Genomic DNA, 18,837 nt, shown 5'->3' with positions numbered 1-18,837 from the left:
TGGGCAAGCACCAGCTGGGGCGTGGGTCGAGGCCTCTGCGCATGCCGACGCAACAATTCCTGGTTTCAACTCCTGATCATGCACGCTTTTCATCATAGAATTTGACGACTACCACGTCAAAAACAAATACCATCATATCAAACCCCCTGATCATCTTCACTATTCACCAATTCGTTTATGACGGCTTCGCTGCCGAAGCTACTCTCCACCTTCCCTCCTCGTCTCCTCCCCTTTTAAACCCTCCCATCTGAGTCCAGAGTTCAGACCACCTCTCCTCGTCCTCGGTCCTCGCTTATCAAAAACTCCTACCCTCTCCTTCTCTCTGTCTTTTGGCTTTCACAGGATTTTTCCCAAACACTTACTGTCTATCCGTCTCGAAGATGGGCTCCTGCTTTTCCTCCGAATCCAGCAATTCCTCTGCTTCCCCAACAGTCAAAGTCATCTCCGCCGAGGCAAGCTCCGCGAGTACACATCCCCGTTACGGTATCCCACTATCCCAGGCCCTCGAAATGGAGACGTCGCCGTGCTTCATCTGCAACTCCGACAAGCTTTTCTACGACTCCCTTATTCCACCCTTACACCCTGCCCAGCAACTCCAGCCTGGACAGCTCTACTTCGTCCTCCCCCTCACCCGGATGCAGTACCGCCTGACGGCTTCCGACATGGCAGCATAGGCCGTTAAAGCCAGTACTGCCCTCACCCATGAATCAAAGAAAATTGGTAGGAGGGGTAAGAGGATTCGAGTTTCGCCTGTAGTTTTTGAAGTGGACGTGAGAGTAGAAGAAGGTGAAGTTGATGATTGCAAGAGATCCCAGAGTAGGGAGGTCGGGGTTTCGAGATATGGGTTTGTTGCTAAGTTACAGAGAAGCGCCTCTAGACGGGCTAGACTAGCGGTGCGATCGTTTAAATCGTTTTATGCATGAGGGTATGCATATATAACTGAGATCAGTATGCTCTGTATTTTGTCTACCTGCGATCGGTCGTATGCTTATCGTCCTACGCAGGTGAGCTGAACACAGTTCGATCCCTGTTTCTCCTTTTTATTTTTCTTTCTCTAGATCTCTGGTTCAAATTTCTGTTTACTGGGTCAAAGTTCCAGCTATTTCACAAGCCTCACGATCCCATTCCCATATAGGGGTTACCGTCGCTGCTGAGGTCGGGAAAGATGAATAGTATTTTTCTCATCCGAATTATATATATATATATATATTAAAGCGTCTTCCCTTTCCCGAAATGGAATCTTACTGTATTTCGTTTTACATCAATAACTTATACATGTTAATTATAATCTCAGAAAAAAAAATATTTTTTTTTATTACATGACAAACAAGTGTCAATATTTAAGACCAGTGAGAGAGTTGATATTTTTGATTCATCTCTCTCCCATGAGCTGCGAAACAAACCCAGAACCCAAAACCGCTTCCCCCTCCTCTGCTCTGTTTTTTGGTTTGGGTTTATCAGACGACGGAGGAGGAGGGTCTTCTTATTATCACTGTTCTGGTCGCTGTTGTTATATAGTTTTAGGTTGGGTTCTATTTTTTGGTTTGGGTTTATCAGACGACGGAGGAGGGGTTCTATTTAGTTTTACGTTACACAATTGTATGAGTCGGGAGGCGGCGAAATCGTCAAAATCAATCAGTTTGGCGAAATTAATACTTGGCTTGGCAAAGAAAGAGAAGGGAAAAGATCTGAAGGTGGCTTTTTTTGTTTGCTACGAGTATGTGTGTTTTTTAGGTACTACGTTTACCCGCTTCGTATATCTATCTATTGCTGGGTTTATTTTTGGTGATTTTGAAAGGTCGGAGTGGTCGGTAGGTACGTACTAGTGGTTCTTTCTTTGCATTTTTTTCCTGTCTGTGATTGTTTATTTTTGATGTCGTGAGTTGTAGAGATATAGTTCTCTTCAATCTGCTGTTCTCTTCAATGCCGTGAGTTTAGATTTTTTTTTTTTTTGGACAGGGTTAGATCTCTCTCCCATACGCCTGAAACGTCACAAACTTACAGAGACTTTATAGCTTCAGATTTGGCTCATTTACGGAGAATGTCGCAAATCGATCTAAGACTGTAAGGATGCTAAATCGGAGAGGCTGAGGAAGGGATGGCGGCTTCGGAATGGAGAATACGCTAAGCTCTGCGATTGATGCGCGTAAGCAATTTTACTTCATCTCTATTTTTTTGTATTCGTTTCGATTTCGGCTGTTAATTTGTTGCAATGTTAATTTGGAGTTTGGTGGATCGGATTGCCTAGGATTTTTATGTGTTTTTGAAGCTTTGATGAATTTCTATGTGCTGAATCAGTGGATTCTTGCGCTGTTTTGGGATTATGTTTAAGCTGACTACAATTTTTTGAAGTGAAAATTCGAATTCCTTTTGAGCTCTGTTCGTGAAGGGACGACTTTACTTTTTTAATCCCTTTTGGGTTAATTAGTGGCCGTAGTTGGTTTTAGTCCCTTCCGAGTGAATTACTTGGATAAATGGGGTCACTCTAACTTTGGAGGAGAAGATCTAAGGCATGTCTGAAGATGAAAATGTAGGTGAAATTGTGCCTCTTGAATGACACCCGATCGAATCAAACCCCTATACTCTCCTCTACTATTTCTAAGGAGTATAAATCAGCTCATATTAAAATACTGAAAACAAAGCTTATAATTTTCCAATGTGGGACAAGTTCAAAACTAGGTTTTATAAGAGAAAAAACTAATTTTTCAATCAAGTGTGCAGGTGCAATTTCTCATGTAATTGACCAATCAAACCCATTGGATTTAATCTCTTATGAGATTAAAATCCAACACTTTTTGCTAGAAAATTTGCTTTTTTGGGGTTTATGTTTGTAGAATGGAGCCTTTTTCCCTTCATCTTCAAGTTCTGACCTCCTTAGTAAATTGCTTTTGTACTCTGTCACATTCTATAGGTGTATTTTAGAAGGTACCTGTTATTGGTCCGAAAGTGTTGTGCTTAGTTCTATTGTGATTTGTGAATTATGTTTTGTTCTCCATTGCCACCATTGTTTTCTTATGTTTCAATTGTTGGCTCCCATGCATTATTTGTTCTGGCACTCAAGTTTAACTGATATTTATATAACTTCTACTATTATCTGGAATGGTCATGGACATTACATAAATCTGCCTCTTCTAATTTTTTTCCCATTGACCTGGCTTTTGCATTTCACTTCATCATTTGCAGGGTTTGCCTTGAGGCTCAGAATTTTGGTGTTCGATTTGTTTGTAGGGTTAAAATGACTCTGTCTTTCATAATGGAGAAAACGCAAACATTACTTGACCATTCCTTCTTTTAAACTTTCTGACCTGCAATAAGCAGTAGGCTTACCCTTTAAGCCTATTAATTTACTACTTCCTCACCCCAACTATCAAAGTTTATTCTTTATGTAATCTTTCCGCACAAAAGAGGCAAATAGTCCTGCCTAATGTAATTCATAATTAAACTCAGGATCAGTTTATGCCCTACATCCTTTGATTCAGTGTTTCGGTTGCATAAGGATTTGTGTTGGGAGAGGGTTTGTATGAACTGGAGCCGATTGATTTCAGTTTGGATTAGGATCTTAATTATTGCTGGTGTTGTTGTTAGTAATTTTAATGATGAAGGTAGATATTAGGGTGCGATGAAAGTCAAAATTCCCTATCCAGATCCAGTAATTGATTGTATTCTGCCTTTGTTGGTTGCAGAACCCGTTCCAGTTCCAGGTGCTTTCTAGTTATTATTGTAAGGGTTTCTTCTCCACCGATTCATCATGACGATCAGGAGAGGGGTGGCACTAAGTCCAAGGAAAAATACCAGTTGAGTTGGTCAACTATTCTCTCTCAACTTCTTACTTTTTTTATTCTCACTTATTTAGGTTTTTTGTTTCAGATTTGGTTCGTCTTCATTTTTCTAAGGTTTATTTTCCATTGATAACGGCAAGAGAATGTGATTTGTATCAGGTTTTATAGTTTAGAATTTATAGAATAGCTAAGTGTTTCTTTTTTTGAGTAAATAATACTCTTAGAGTTTGGTTGGTGGCCATGGACACCTCTTGATTTTACCTTCTTCCTTGACTTAAGTTGTTTTATATAGATTTCTTGTGATTTGGGTTCTTCATTCTTCTTTTTATTTATTTTGTTTAACAACTATCTTGATTTTTAGTTTTCTTAGATAGAGGTACACATTTTGTCCCTTTTCTTTTTTCTACTTAATTTTGTTTTGACAACTCTTTTGTACAATTAATTAGTTCCTTGTGAGATTGTTCTAGGGTTTATTGAAATTGAAATCCTGTTGTAGACTGTATAGATGGTTGACTATAATCATACTATGAATATATGTTATTCTAAAGATTAAATAAATCACAAAATTATTTTTATTCACCTCCGGTATATAAGTAATTATACAATAAACGTAAGATCATACAATCAGGTTTGACTTTAAGTTAATTAACCCACAAAGGTCTTTAATGTGAAAATTTAAAAAAAAATGTCATATTGGCATCCTCCCAAGGTGTGAAGGATGTGTCCAAATTAGTTAATTAACCCACAACCTTTCTCTACTGCACAAGGTTTTAAAAACCGATCCGGAAATGGAACCGTTCTAGCTACCGATTTCTGGGTTAGCGGTTCAACCGTTCGAGTCGAACAGTTCGGACGGTTTATATATTAGAGGAAATGTTTATATGAGATTTGCCCTAATATGCAAACCTCATGTAAGAAAGAAGAGATGTCAGCTAAGAAAAGCCAGGTTCGGCTGAGAAAGAAAAAAATAAAGAAGGAAAGAGAGGAGGGAAGAAGGAAGAGGAGGAAGAGGATTCGACGCTCACCGGCAACGATAGTGGCGACGGCGATAGCAAGGCGGCAGCAACAGATGCAGATCTGATATCTGAGTTCTTGGATCTCAGATCTGAGATCTGAGTTCTCGGATCTTAGATCTCATATCTGAGTTATCGAATCTCAGATCGCAGATCGCAGATCTGAGTTCGTATCTCAGACTGGATCTCGGATCTAGGAATGGAAACAGGGCGGGGTGGGGATGGGAAGCCTCTCCCCATCCCTGTCCCCGTCCCCATCCCCACTAACGGGGACAAGGTTATCCCCATCCCCATCCCCGCGGGGATCCCCATTCCCCATGATTTTTTTATAATATTAACCATTTTGTTTTTATTTTTTATTTTATTTAAAATAATAAAAATAAAATAATTAAAATTTGCAATCCTATTAGAAAAGATTCAAATATATTCAACCATATTTTTAAAGATATTAATATATAGATGTATGTGTACATATATACATATATAACGTATGCATACATATATAACATATATATTAGTGGGGATCCCACGGGGCGGGGATCGGGGTCCCCGTGGGGCAGGGAGTGCTCTCCCTGTCCCCGCTAACGGGGATGAAAATTTCCCCATCCCCATCCCCGCCCCATTTGGGGCGGATCCCCACGGGGATAGGGGAAATGGGGAAAATTGTCATCTCTGAGTTCTCTCTGCATCTTTATATTGCAAACTGCTGGCCAGGTCAAACAAGTAGACGGTTTGACCGCTGAGTTAGCGATTTTCTGACGAAGTCAATGGTTTTTGACCCAAGAACGAGTTGGGTGTGAAATGGAGTGGTTGCTTGGACGGTTTCCGGGCCGAACGGTCCGACCCGGACAGTCAACGATGATTCAAAAACATTGCTACTGCAAGTTCCATCTGTCCCAACAAAATATTTTCAAACCAAACTACACGCAAAAAGATTGAGACCCACCACAACCACCTCAACTTATCCTACCAGACTACTATTCAACTAATTGCTTCATTGAAATGTGGTAGGTCTGATAAGGCTACTGAACTATGGACATCTGAAGGAGCTCCGTAGAACTATTAAGCTATATGAGCGAGCTATAGTTTCAGCTGACCCTACTGTTACCTCTTTAGGAAGCTATCAATAGGTCAGCGATCTTCATGTTTTGGGAATATGTCTCTGCCTCAGCTGTCATTTGACATCTTGGTTCTTGGTTATGTTTTACCCAAAAAAGTGCATTAATGAAATTATCCAAAAATTTTTGCAGCAGTTCTATCATCATATAGTCTTTTTCTTTCTTTTTTCTTGTTGGTAAGCATAACCTCATCTGTAATTACAAAACGCAAAATCATTATGATTTGTTCCTTTCTTGCCTTTCACACACACTTGAACTTATAATTGGATCAGTACATGAAAGCGTGTGTACAATATATTAGTATTGTGGCCAGTCTATTTATCTGGTAATTTAATCGAATTGATCCTTCAGAAAATAAGCTAAGAAATTTCCATTTTGTTCCTTAAATAAGAAGGTTTGGATTAACCATCTTTATATTATGTATGCTTATGGGTGCCTGGTAAAAATTTTGTTAGAGGAGGCAATAAAAGTTTTGTATTGATTTTATTAAAAGAATACCTCTTTATATATAACATATTTCTTCTTTATTCTATATTATTTCTATTACGAAGAATCAAGAAATGGGACTGTCAATGTGATTGCTATCAACTCACTGGAGGAGACACAACATTGAGAGAATTGTGGAAGATCTTAGCTTCAGCATGTGCAAAAAACTTGTGGAGGTAAAACCTGAATCTTTTGTCTATATTATGAGTTACTTTTATCACTATGATTAAAAGGATTGTCTTAGATAATCTGCAAATATGTAGAGGAAGTTGTAGCATTACCCCAGATAAAAGAAATTAGTACTAAACTGTCCTTAAAACATGTAGAAAACATAGAACTAATGTTCTTCTCTCACAATGATAATTCATCTCTATATTGGGATTCTAGATTGTTCATATTCGGAGGCTTCAAGGCATTGCAATTAAACATTTTATTTTCATTGATAAAAAAATGAACATTTTATTTTCAAAATTATTAAGAAGACAACTATATATTCTAACAAATTTTCTCAGAAAGTCATTAGAGGTGTTTACGACCTTGAACAGGATATGCCAAGCCATAAAATCTTTTTATCTTAATATTCAAACGAATAGCCATGTCTACTGATGGCAATTAGCCAACAAGGTTTGCCAAATTATTATTATTTTTTATATGTATTGCCAAATTATCTTCATTCTTATGGGTTGTATTTGCTTGCATTGATAACTCTAATGTGGCTCATATTTGGTTATGTGCTTGGGCTTGGTTCATGCTTCTATTGATAACTCTAATGAAGTATATATAACTGATGGATATATACATCATTGAACAACTTGTATGCCTTGGTGATTAATTTTGCATCTTATATTTCAGAATTTACTATCTTGATTTTGAAACCAATATACAGATGATGAAAGGGAACATTTGGGTAGTTCCAAACAATAAGGATTTTGCACTAAGCATGAGACTTATCCTCAAGTTTCAACTCCAACCATCTATAGGAGGCGGCATCTTTGAACCAGGTGGATCATCAGAGCACCTACCTTCAGAATTCAGAGGCCTTCAAGTTATATTAGCTGATTATGATGACTTCAATATGGCTGTGACACGAAAGCTCCTTGAGAAGCTCGGTTGCCAATTTACTATTGTTTCCTCTGGGTTTGAATGCCTTGGTGTTTTTAAGTTTGCAACTAGAGTCCCAAAGTTCCAAAGCCAGAGTTGGCTATTGATTATATAGGTCACATATGAAAAAACTCTAATATACAGGTTACAGATAACAATCTTCCATATGCTCCTCAACAGAAATCATGTTGACTTGTCGCATTTTATTTTAGAGGTTATTTTAAATAATTTTTATTTTTCCATTAAGATTTTGTTCAAATTGGTTGTACTTGGATATCTTACTCAAGTATGACCCGGAACATGATACGATTTCTTCTATAATGATGTTTATGGGAAAATTCCATTTTTATTTTTTAAGTGTTTCTTTTATTTACAAAAACAATAATTTTATATTAGGTTTTGGTTTTAGTTTACTTTTGTTCTACTTTTACAGTTTAAACTTTTAATAGTTTTACTAGCATTAATCAATAATAATTATTTAAAAGCTTACATTCAATTAAATAAATTAATTAATTAATTACTTCCATTTCATTACATTAGGTGATATTTATTAACTCTATAAAATAATCTTTCTCAATACCGTAATCTTGGTAATATTATAAGGATAATATGAGAATTAAAAAATATATTGTAACGGTCTTTTTGGACGGAAGATCAACGGAGAGGGTCTTTGTCACAAACCCCATACTAAGGAAAGTCTTTGTAATTTACCCTATATAGTTCGAGTTTATCAATACCACAAGTCCAAACCAAAAAACCAAACAACGACAGAAAGAAAACACAAACAAAAACAGATAAGAACAAGGAAAAAAAGAGTTGAATGAGATTTATGAACCTAAGATGAGCAATGGGAGGCTGAGAGCCTTACAATAAAAAAACGCAGATAGCTTAGACAACAAACTCCCCTCCCCCTCTCCACGTTAATCACGTGCGTGATTTCTATTGGATTGTTGTCCTCATAAAGTGGGGCCCACATAAGAAAAGAGGCGAACTTTTGGATAAATTACTTAAAAACTCCCCGCATCTTTACCTCCCCCAAAACCTAGCTTGACGTTCCCCTTTAAATGTGATGTTAACGTAACAGAAATTGATGGTGTCATGCTATTAAATCCTCAATTTGTCAATGGATAGTGTTGCATTAAAACATAATAGAAATGAAAATAAAATAGATAATAGGATTAAATTATAAGAGAAAACGGAAAATTATTAAAAATAGGGTAAATTACAAATATTCCCCTTGTGCTATGGGGTCAGTGATAAATATCCCCAACTTTCATTTGGACTAAGAACGCACTTAAACTAAATACCCCCTTGGGCATCAAGTCAAATGTGAAATGATGGAATGCATTAGATTATCAAAATGCCTATCTGAACTTTTCCTTATTTTTTTTTCTTCACCCTTTTCTCTTAAACATTAATTGACCAAAAATACGTCCATTTTCTCCATATGAAACCATCTAATAAAAACAAGAATCATTTCACTGGCATAGGAAAAAGTTTTTTTTTTTTTGATTCATTTCACTAACACGAATACCTCTCTTCATCTTAAAATATAAAATTATCTGCTCTTTTTTCTAATAAATCAAGAAAAAAAATGAACGAAACCATAAATTTTTACCCATTAGAAAGAAACCTCTACAATTTCATTTGAATATTAAATCTAGCTAAAAATCTACAAGGATCTATTGGAGCAACTGAGAGGACTTCAATGTTATATTTAGAAACTAATTGAATCATAAATCGTTCAAATAAATAAAAAAAAAATGGTAGCTTGAGGATTTAAATAGTTGAATAATAATCTTTTTCCAAGTTAACTGAAAGAATTCTAAAAAAAGGAGGTATTTGTAGCAAAGTGAAAGTTCAAGGGGTCTTTGTCACAAATGAAAGTCAAGGGGTATTTGTCAATGACCCCATAGTACAAAGGGGTCTTTGGAATTTATCCTTAAAAATAACTAAAAATAAAGTGAAATAAAAAAGAAGACAAATAATAATATAAAATAACCATAAGAATAATAGAAAATTGCAAGGACAAGAGGAAAATACTAATAAGCAAAAAAATGTTAAAGAAATTATACTAATAACAATCAACATATAATAATGAAAAATAAAAAAGTGAAGAAATGAGAAGGAATAAGAAAAATAATGAGTATCTTTTTCACTTTCTTCTATTTTCTAATTTAACTTTAGTTGTTTTCAATTATTTTTTAATTTATTTCTACCATTATCTTCTTTTTTTATTTCTATATATAATTTTTGGATGCAAAATCATTTAGGGGTCAATAAAGTATACCTTACTCCAAACGTCAAGGAAAAGGAAGGTTTAAGTATTTGTTAGAAATGTTAAGAGTGGTTTAAACAATTTATCCTTTATTTTTTTTGCATTTGCTTGAAAGAGAAGCAAATATGTTCTTTTGCAACCAAACGAACCCGTCCAGTCCAAAATCAATTTGGACGGATACAGACCATAAAGACATAGTGGATTGGACTAATCCAGTCCAAAATATTTATTAGATTGGACTAGATCTGGTCCACCCATAATAAATTTATATTTGATTTGATTGGGTTAAGCCAATATCTGGTCCATTGATATAAGATAAGAATACCGGTGTCAATGGACCGGGTTTGGGTTGAAACCAATCTAAATTAAAATGAATTTGAACAAATTGGATGGTCCGAACATTGAACTGGACCAATCCAAAATGATCCAAATTATTCATTAGATTGGATTGGACCTAGTCCATTTGTAATGAACTTACATTGGACTGAATCAGGTTGGTCCAAATCCAGTCCAATTGACACCCCTATTCTCAACCCTCTCTTGCATTCTAATTAGGTTTTAGAAAATGGAAAAAGAATGAGTTTCATGATAAAGGTTTTGGGAAGATGAAGAAGACATTCAAGAGTGTGGAAGAGCAAAGTTAGATTCTTCTACAACTTCTCTTCCTTTTCTCTCGTGTCTCCACTTTCAAGGGAAAAATTTTCATTTGCTATCCATTTACATGATGGTATTCATTGTTAACCAAGGGTTTTCTATTGATGTTTATCATATAGATGAAATTAAGCAGTTTTTCATGTAAACATTGATACCCCTATTATTGTTTGTTTTGTGTTTGATTTTATGTCTCCGTCACTCAATCCTTGTTATTCATTTTGGCTTTCACTAGGAGTGTCAATTCAAGTATTGGGCTACTCGATTTTGGCTTAACTCAATCTGATTATAAATAAATTAATATTATAAATAAAAATTTATTAAAATTAATATTTTATTATAATCTTGATTAGGATTGTGAGCCACTTGAGCCATGTATTGCAAATTAAGCTTGAACTTGACTCAACTAACTATTTGACTCAGGTCAACTTCAAATATTTAGTGAAACATATTCAAGTAGCCCAACTCGCTTACACCCCTAGTTTGCATAAGGAAGACAAAGTGATCATTCATTTCCCCAGCAATTTGCTAAGGCTCAGTTTGGAAGGAGTATAAATAAGGGTGTCAATGGACTGGTTTTGGACTGGACCCTGTTCAGTTCACATTCAATTTGGACGGATTGAACGGACCAAAAAGACAGTGAATTGGATCAATCCAGTCCAAAATATTTATTAGATTGGACTGGACCTGGTTCGTCCATAATAAATTTATATTGGATTTGGTTGGATTAAGCCAATATCCGGTCCATAGATATAAGATAAGAATATATGTGTCAATGGACCAGGTTTGGGTTGAAACCATACTAAATTAAAATGAATTTGAACAAATTGAATGGTCCTAACATTGAATTGGACCGGTCCAAAATAGTTCAAATTATTCATTGGATTGGATTGGACCTAGTCCATTTGTAATGGACTCACTTTGTATTTTGTATTATTTTACATGTATTTATACTATACGCATTTGTATTTGTACTCTTTTCAAACCGAACCTAAGCATTGGCAGCCTGATCCCCCGATTAGGCAAATCTCATGCAATTTTTGCAAATAAAACTTCTCCAAAACCTCTGAAAAATGTGGATCAAAAGAGACAGGTTATGATCAACATCACTAAAAACCTTATTGCTTCTAGAAAGACAAATAGGTTAGAAGAGCTAGACAATATGCTTCCCATGAAAGAAGTTCCCCCCCCCCTTCAACCCTATCCTTAAACCAAGAAATGAAATTAATATTTCTGGAGGAATCAAATCTAAAACCAAACCATGCACTTTTAGCATGGTCACAATAGATTAATGCATGGTGGATGCATGGTTTCTTCTTCTTTTCCAAAAATTGGGGATGGAGGGTCCTGAAATCACCTTTCTCTTGTACAAGTTGGCCTCAATACAACAACGCGAAGAAAAGAAGTGACTTTTGGTTCAACATTTAGAGCCCAAATTAATTGCACTCATCCAATGGTTTGGTTACAACAAAAAGGGTTATAGTGACGGATCAACTAGAAATCTGTCACTATAAACTAGAAATCCATCACTATAAGATCTGTAGTGACGAACAAATGATGAAATATCACCCATCACTACAAGTAATGTCACTATGGCCCGGATTTCAAATTCCGCCACTAACATTAGGCCTATACTGATTGTTACATTTGTCACTATAAAGTCTAAGTGTAGCAACAAACAACATATAACTGTCACTACAAATGTTTACATATATTGACGGATTTCAAAATTCGTTACTAATTTTAGGCCTATAGTAACGATACATTTGTCACTATAAAATATTGTTATAGTAACAAACAATATATGACCATCACTATAGATACTTATAGTGATAAAGAGATCCATCACTATATTAGCTTGTGAGTATCTATAGTGTCTATTTTATCTATCACTATATTCAGTTATGAGTATTTATAGTGATAATTTTGTTTGTCACTATATTTAGTTTTGGTTATGTATAATGGCGGCTTTTCTACCATTACAAATTTTTTAATTCTCTACCTTGTAACATATATAAGAGATCGATTGTTTTATTTTCACCTCACATCAAGTTTACAAATAAATTTCTACAAAAATTTAATATATTAATTAAAAACTAAAAATACATAAAAATGTAATCTTCATACATCAAAGTGTAAAAAATGTATCACAAATGACAATCTATCTTGTTACATATAATAAACCAAAATAAAAATGAAAAATATTGCTCTCAAGTCTCTTCATTCATGTATGTTGTTATTCCTTACATATGCATTTAACCTGGAAAACAAAATAAAATAAAAATTAGATTTTTGAATCAATACATACAAAAAAAGCAAAATAAAGGCACTTACAAAAGAAGAAAAAGATCAAATCAGGTCAAGAAGGGAAAAGTATATTTAAATAAAATAGACAAGAAACATTGAACACAGAAACAACATGGCATTACCTTCTAGGAGACCTAAGATAAATGGAAATCAAAAGAAATAACTGAATTGTTGCAATGGAATAGATATCACCATACTTGGAAAATTAGAAAAGCTTGAGAGTTGTGTATATTTATAGCTAAAGATAGTTGTGTATATTTGGGCAAAACCCAACATATAAGATTAGGTAGCTACTAGAAGTCACTAAGGCTTTATGATGTTTTTAAACAAACAATCAATGTCCAAATTTTCTCCCCCTCTCCCTCTAATCCCTTAATTTCTATATAAATTCCACCAATACTCATTGGATTGGAGGAGAGTTTCAAGAAGGGAGCTCTTGCTATCAGAACCAACCCTAGAGGAAAATGGTCCCTAGTTTTGAGAGCTTCTAGCTTAAATGCCACGGAAAAACCTCTACATTCAATTACGATATAAAAATCAATGTAAGGTTCCAGGACAAAATTATTAGATAGACAAAGAGAGAGAGAGAGAAATTAAACCAATTGTTTACCAAAAAATAAACAAATATATTCAGAGAGAAATGTTGGCTTGACCCTAGCTTGGGCAGCCTTGTCCCCTATGAGTTTATGTGGGCTTGATCCCCTACCTTTCGGTATTCAATTGCCCTACAAAACATAAAAATTTTAGCTATCCCAAATGATTCAAGGTAGACATAGTGGATCCCACCTTTAGCAAATGCCAATTGAATAGATTGAGTTATTCGGTACAAGTATTTCATATGTTTTATTCAATAAAATCAACACTGAATGAAATAATATCTCCTTTTTCAATTCAAAAATATTGAAATATTAAAGTAAAATTAAAACAATGATATCATTTGACAATGGAGAGAGATTAAAGTAAACCCATTGGAAACAAATTGCATGAAGTGAAGAGGTTTTGAAGTGGGATATCTTGGAGAGGTGCCAATCAAACTGAACATATCACAATTTTTTAGATTTTGACTATCAATGTATGGAACACTGAAATCCTTATTGTCATCTCTATCACCAAGTATTTCATATGTTTTATTCAATAAAATCAACACTGAATGAAATAATATCTCCTTTTTCAATTCAAAAATATTGAAATATTAAAGTAAAATTAAAACAATGATATCATTTGACAATGGAGAGAGATTAAAGTAAACCCATTGGAAACAAATTGCATGAAGTGAAGAGGTTTTGAAGTGGGATATGTTAGAGAGGTGCCAATCAAACTGAACATATCACAATTTTTTAGATTTTGACTATCAATGTATGGAACACTGAAATCCTTATTGTCATCTCTATCACCAACTTAGAACATTGATCATGAGAAGAAATAATATTCCAACTTACATATTAACATAGAAGAGAATCAACCCTAATCCAAACTTGAATCAACCCAACCCAAACTAATTCATGTTGTTTCACTCACCCAAGTTGCACTGCAATCAAGGTTCAAAATATTGATACAGTCTAATATGCTTGATGAGGCAAATCAGCCTATATCAAAGCTCTCTTTTTTTTTTTTCAGTTTTTTTTCTTTGAAACTAGTTCAGGGGGATTAGTTTAAGGCCTATCTACCGCCTGAAATAGGTGGAACCCCAAAACATAAGTGTAGGGGCATACTGGAGGGGCCTCGATACAATACATATCAGCCAATATGCCCTAATACATTGTGATATTTCGATCCTTGACTACAATTAATCATTTGTGTTGCTTGTGCCAAGGCAGATCTTAATAATTTAAATGCCGGATTCACAAAAATAATCCTTAGGCCCCATTCGCTTTTCAGTAAATTATTTATCTAGGTAAGTGCATTTATCCATGTTATTTTGTTCCCCACATAAATAAGACAATTATTGTTTTAACCATAAAAGTCTATTATTAAAAGGGGTATTTTTGTCTCATTCAAGTGTTATTTATCCACCTGGGAGATAGGTAAGGGTAAGTAATACCTAGAGAAATAAATTTCTTGATTAATAAGAATCAAAATCCTATTTACGGACTTTCCCCATCTCATAATCCATAAAGTGAACAAACATTATTGGTTTTAAAACTTTGTTTAGTTGTAAAGCCAGCGCAAGCACCAAATTGGAACACTTAATGAATTCCGCTTTTGTTTTACAGCCATTTGGTCGTGAAAGCCTACTGAAAGTTGAGGTAAAAATGTAAACTTGTCAAAGGGTTATCTTGATTTTGGGCGTTAATTTTGATAAAATCGAAGTAAAAGCTTCCTCTCTTATTCGATCGAAGAAAATAGGGGACCCCTTTGCTCTCATCCTCAACATCTTATGCGTTATTCCACCAAAGATGAACAATAACCGCTAGTTCACAACTAATGGAACCTGTAATTTGTCAATGTATTTGAGCACAAAGGTGCAAACCAGAACGGCACAAATCGATGCATAAGGATAGCCAGCATTGAAATGTTACTGAAATCATTGAAAACGTGTAATTAAGGTGATAAATGACAAACAAAACCCTAATTACGTACAGGAAAGATGACATGCGTCCCATTGTTGATAATATAAAATAGAAAAAGTGGGGTCCGCTTATTTTCTCAACATCCCTGATGTCTCATCATGATCTCCAAACCAAACGTTACCTTGGATGTGATCAAGCCATTGATAACCCTAATAAGTGGCCCTGCCCAATAACTAATCCTCTTTTCACTTTTAAGATGTGATAATTGATAGGTAGTTTGATCTTCCTTCAAAACATTGACCGTCATCTTAGCTTAAGTACAAAGGACTAAAAAATACATAGATCATACACACAGGCTTATAGAGATCAAGATCAACACTGTAGTCCGTAGCTGAAGAAGTTTGCTGGGTTCCCCCGTCAAACATTCTCGGTAGACGGAGACAGTAAGGGCTGGACGAGGGAGGACTTGGGGTGGCTCGACATCCTGTTGCTTCCTTGCTCGGAGGCTGAGGTGATGATCGCAGCTGTTTCCTTTGCAAACTTTCTCTCCTCGCTTTTCCCCCACAGTACCAGGTACAATCCGATTATAATCAGCACTGCACCGATGATCCTGCACATCACCATCAATTTACAGAAATGTCAAGCCAATTTTAGACTCAGATCACTTGGGTTGTTTCGTGATCTAATGGGCAATGAGGATCCACATTGCCCGGCCAGTAACTCAGGCATTTCTTTATCATGCATTCAAGCAATGGAGAGAGCTAACCCAGTAACCCTCTTTCTTAACCATCCATGGAGTAGATTTCTGGCGACCACCGGCCGGCCGGTGACGCTTGAATGTCAGCCACCTGGGTGGCCTGAGAAGTTGTTTCACAAAAACAAGAAAGCAAGAAAGTGGAACTGTGGAAGTTGCTGCTGAGGAATACCCACCCTCCCAAGTAGAACTGTTCACCCAAAGCGATGGAGGCCATAATGGCGACAACCAAGGTCTGGACAGGTTGATACACTGCCACAAACACAGGGCCACCCCTGTCAATGCACCAGATCTGAACAGCAAAGGCGATCCCTGAAGCTACCACTCCCTGCAACCCGGACGGTCATCGTGTCATTATCAGTAATCCAAAGTACACTCAGCTATAATAATACTTTATGCAAACAGTGAAAAGCACCGAGAGAAAACGATTAAAGTATACCCTCTCAGCCTCTCTGCTTTCATTTTTTATTTTTTTATACGACAGCTTGTGAAGCTGTTGCTGCTTCACAAGCAATCCTCCGTAAAAAATTAACAAAATTTTTATCGTTTGGTTCAACGTCTGTTATACGAACCGCGTAGAAAACACTGAAGAGCTCGGCGCCGGAGTGAACTATCCAAGCTTGAGAGTTTCTCTCGATGAAGGCGGCAATTACTAGGAACTGTATGACGCCGAAGAAGCAAGTATAAGAGGTGACAGACAGTCGAGCTGGGTATTTCTTGAGGACGGGTGCTTGTAAGACGAGCCAGGCTGACCAGGAGAGGCAGTGCCCAATGAGGTAAATGCACCCCAAGGTCCAGTTCTTGCCTTTAGCGTCCCCTAACGAAAGCAGGAGTGGTGTTTGGTGTAGATGTGGGGAGGGCCTAAAGATGGTTGGGCCTTTGTATAGGGTGATGACCGAAGCTCCGGCGACACAGGAGAGAGTTCCGACCACTTTGGCAATGCCGTCTTTTCTATTTAAGCGTACTTGTTCTATCCTGTCAACCCAGTAAACAATGAATGAAAACCGCGAAATTAATTAGTTGTAAATAGACTTATATTTGTAGAAGCAAAGCAGAACTAAATTAAAATGCAGGAATACATAATGGGTCTCCACGTACCGAACAAAATATGAATGAACAAACGTGCTTAGTTACCTGAGTATGGCAGCCATAAGAAAGGTTATGGCTGGAACCGAGTTCTGAATGGCAGATGCGAAAGTGGGCGATGTGTTGTCCAAACCCAACAAGTAGAATCCTTGGTTGGCTGTTATTCTGTTGGGAATTGAAATGCAACTCAGTTCATCAGGCAACATATATAGTTAATTATTTTCTCAAAACTTCGTTAGTCTATGATTTAATCAATTCTTTATCTTTGTACTCTGAGATAATCGTACCCGACTAGCGCAAGGAGGAAAAACTGAACCATAAAATTAAGAGTCATGGCTGGCCTCTCTTTCCTACAAGCAATTAAGGTATGCACAGGTTAAAAATCATATCTTTCTAGTCTGAAGAACGGAAGACAAGAGGATAGGTCGTCCATAGAGGTTAATTTTGAAATAGCTAACATACTTCTCTAGAAAATAAGCAAAAGGAACGAGCAGAAGCAAAGCGATGATGTTCCTGTAGACGGGGAACACAATCTTGCTTATGCCCATATTGAGAGCCGCTCGTGAGACGACATGAAACCCAGCATAACCAAACTGCAGGGCCAACATGGCCATGTGCAGCTTGGCCCTTTCAGGCACCGAGCACATTCTCTTAGCCCAGCCTGAACCAGTATCCGCCATTGAAGCAGCAGGCACCAAATTAAAAGGTTTCGGAGGAAGAAAGAGTGGCAGAAAGCTAGCTAAGAGACGGGATGATTAACACATAGAAAGTTGGAAACGAAGGTCGAAAAAATGGTGGAGACTTGGAGTCCTAGGGGAAGGGTGAGGGCTGTAAATATAGTCCTAGGCATGGAGAGGGAAAGCGAGTTTGTGTGGAGAAGGGTGTCCCACAGCCAGTCCTAAAAAGACGTTATGTCAACCAGTAGTACCCTTCCATTGTTTTTGGTTGTCTCCCACATTCTTCTCTCCTCACCCCCTCTCAGCTGACAAGACAACTCCCATCGCACTACCAAACAAAAGAGTGGGAGAGAGAGAGACGGTCCACAGTGCAGACTACAGTAACCTAACACTAACAGTTTCTGTTTTGGCTCACAGCCATTAATGATGATAATTGAGGAGGGGCTGAGCCGCCATTGATAGATAGCGCGCACGAGGGGAATGGTTACCCCTTGCGCCCTGGTCCCCATCAACATACACAGGACCCCACCACCCCCCACCTTGTACAATTTCCATTTCTTCTATCTCACAGACACCACTCTATCATCAGTCTTTTAATTTGCCTGTGAAAGCCACTATACTTCATTACCAGTGATACAGTTTATTAATTAATCAGTAAGGTCTCCGCTTTTGAATGTTTTAATATTAGTTTCTTAAAATAATATTCTCAGTATCCATAGTGCATATTCTCATAACCGGTCAATTGCATTAATTTGGACAACTAACAGTGATAAAGCAGCAGTGGTTGAGCAAAGGAAAGCCCATTATCAAATGGTGAAGGTGGCAGTGGCAGCTCTTGTCTTCTTGACCAGCAGAGCATCTTTCTCCGGTTCCATCATAACCAAACAAATTAATAAGCATGCGGTAAACGAATCCGGGTCAGATGGCAGATGGGTGTGCTTCCCACTGATGCAGTGAATGAAGCTGGCTTGAGTTTGCTGTATTTGTCCATAGCTCCACCCAACAGACTTTACTGAAGAACCCAATTAACACAGATTCCTGATCTTCTAATTCCTCATCAACCGCTAATACCATTAT

The 18,837-nt window shown here is 36.8% G+C and overlaps 1 protein-coding gene and 1 long non-coding RNA gene across 3 annotated transcripts; one reads left to right on the top strand and one right to left on the bottom strand.

Annotated features, from left to right (window-relative positions):
- The first annotated feature begins 1,354 nt into the window (after positions 1-1,354).
- On the top strand, positions 1,355-7,846 carry LOC104605519 (uncharacterized). Of its 2 annotated transcripts, none has more exons than XR_016076791.1 (5): positions 1,355-1,815; positions 1,960-2,146; positions 3,684-3,794; positions 6,462-6,572; positions 7,249-7,846. It is a non-coding gene; the product is annotated as an uncharacterized LOC104605519 (long non-coding RNA). The 2 variants fall into 2 exon arrangements; XR_736625.3 differs by having other exon boundaries at positions 1,364-1,815; positions 7,283-7,846.
- A 7,394-nt stretch (positions 7,847-15,240) lies between these two features.
- Positions 15,241-17,895, bottom strand: LOC104605518 (protein WALLS ARE THIN 1-like). Its single transcript, XM_010270319.3, has 6 exons — positions 17,546-17,895; positions 17,371-17,433; positions 17,132-17,248; positions 16,570-16,972; positions 16,174-16,325; positions 15,241-15,853 (listed from the first exon to the last, which is right to left on the bottom strand). The coding sequence occupies exons 1-6, from the start codon at positions 17,761-17,763 to the stop codon at positions 15,661-15,663; spliced, it is 1,146 nt and encodes a 381-aa protein (XP_010268621.1). The 5' UTR covers positions 17,764-17,895; the 3' UTR covers positions 15,241-15,660.
- Between the last annotated feature and the right edge of the window lie 942 nt (positions 17,896-18,837).

Source organism: Nelumbo nucifera, chromosome 1, assembly GCF_055504915.1.
Source record: "Nelumbo nucifera cultivar China Antique chromosome 1, China Antique-T2T, whole genome shotgun sequence".
NCBI classification, from domain to species: Eukaryota; Viridiplantae; Streptophyta; class Magnoliopsida; order Proteales; family Nelumbonaceae; genus Nelumbo; species Nelumbo nucifera.
This window is presented reverse-complemented; position numbering and strand designations above follow the sequence as displayed.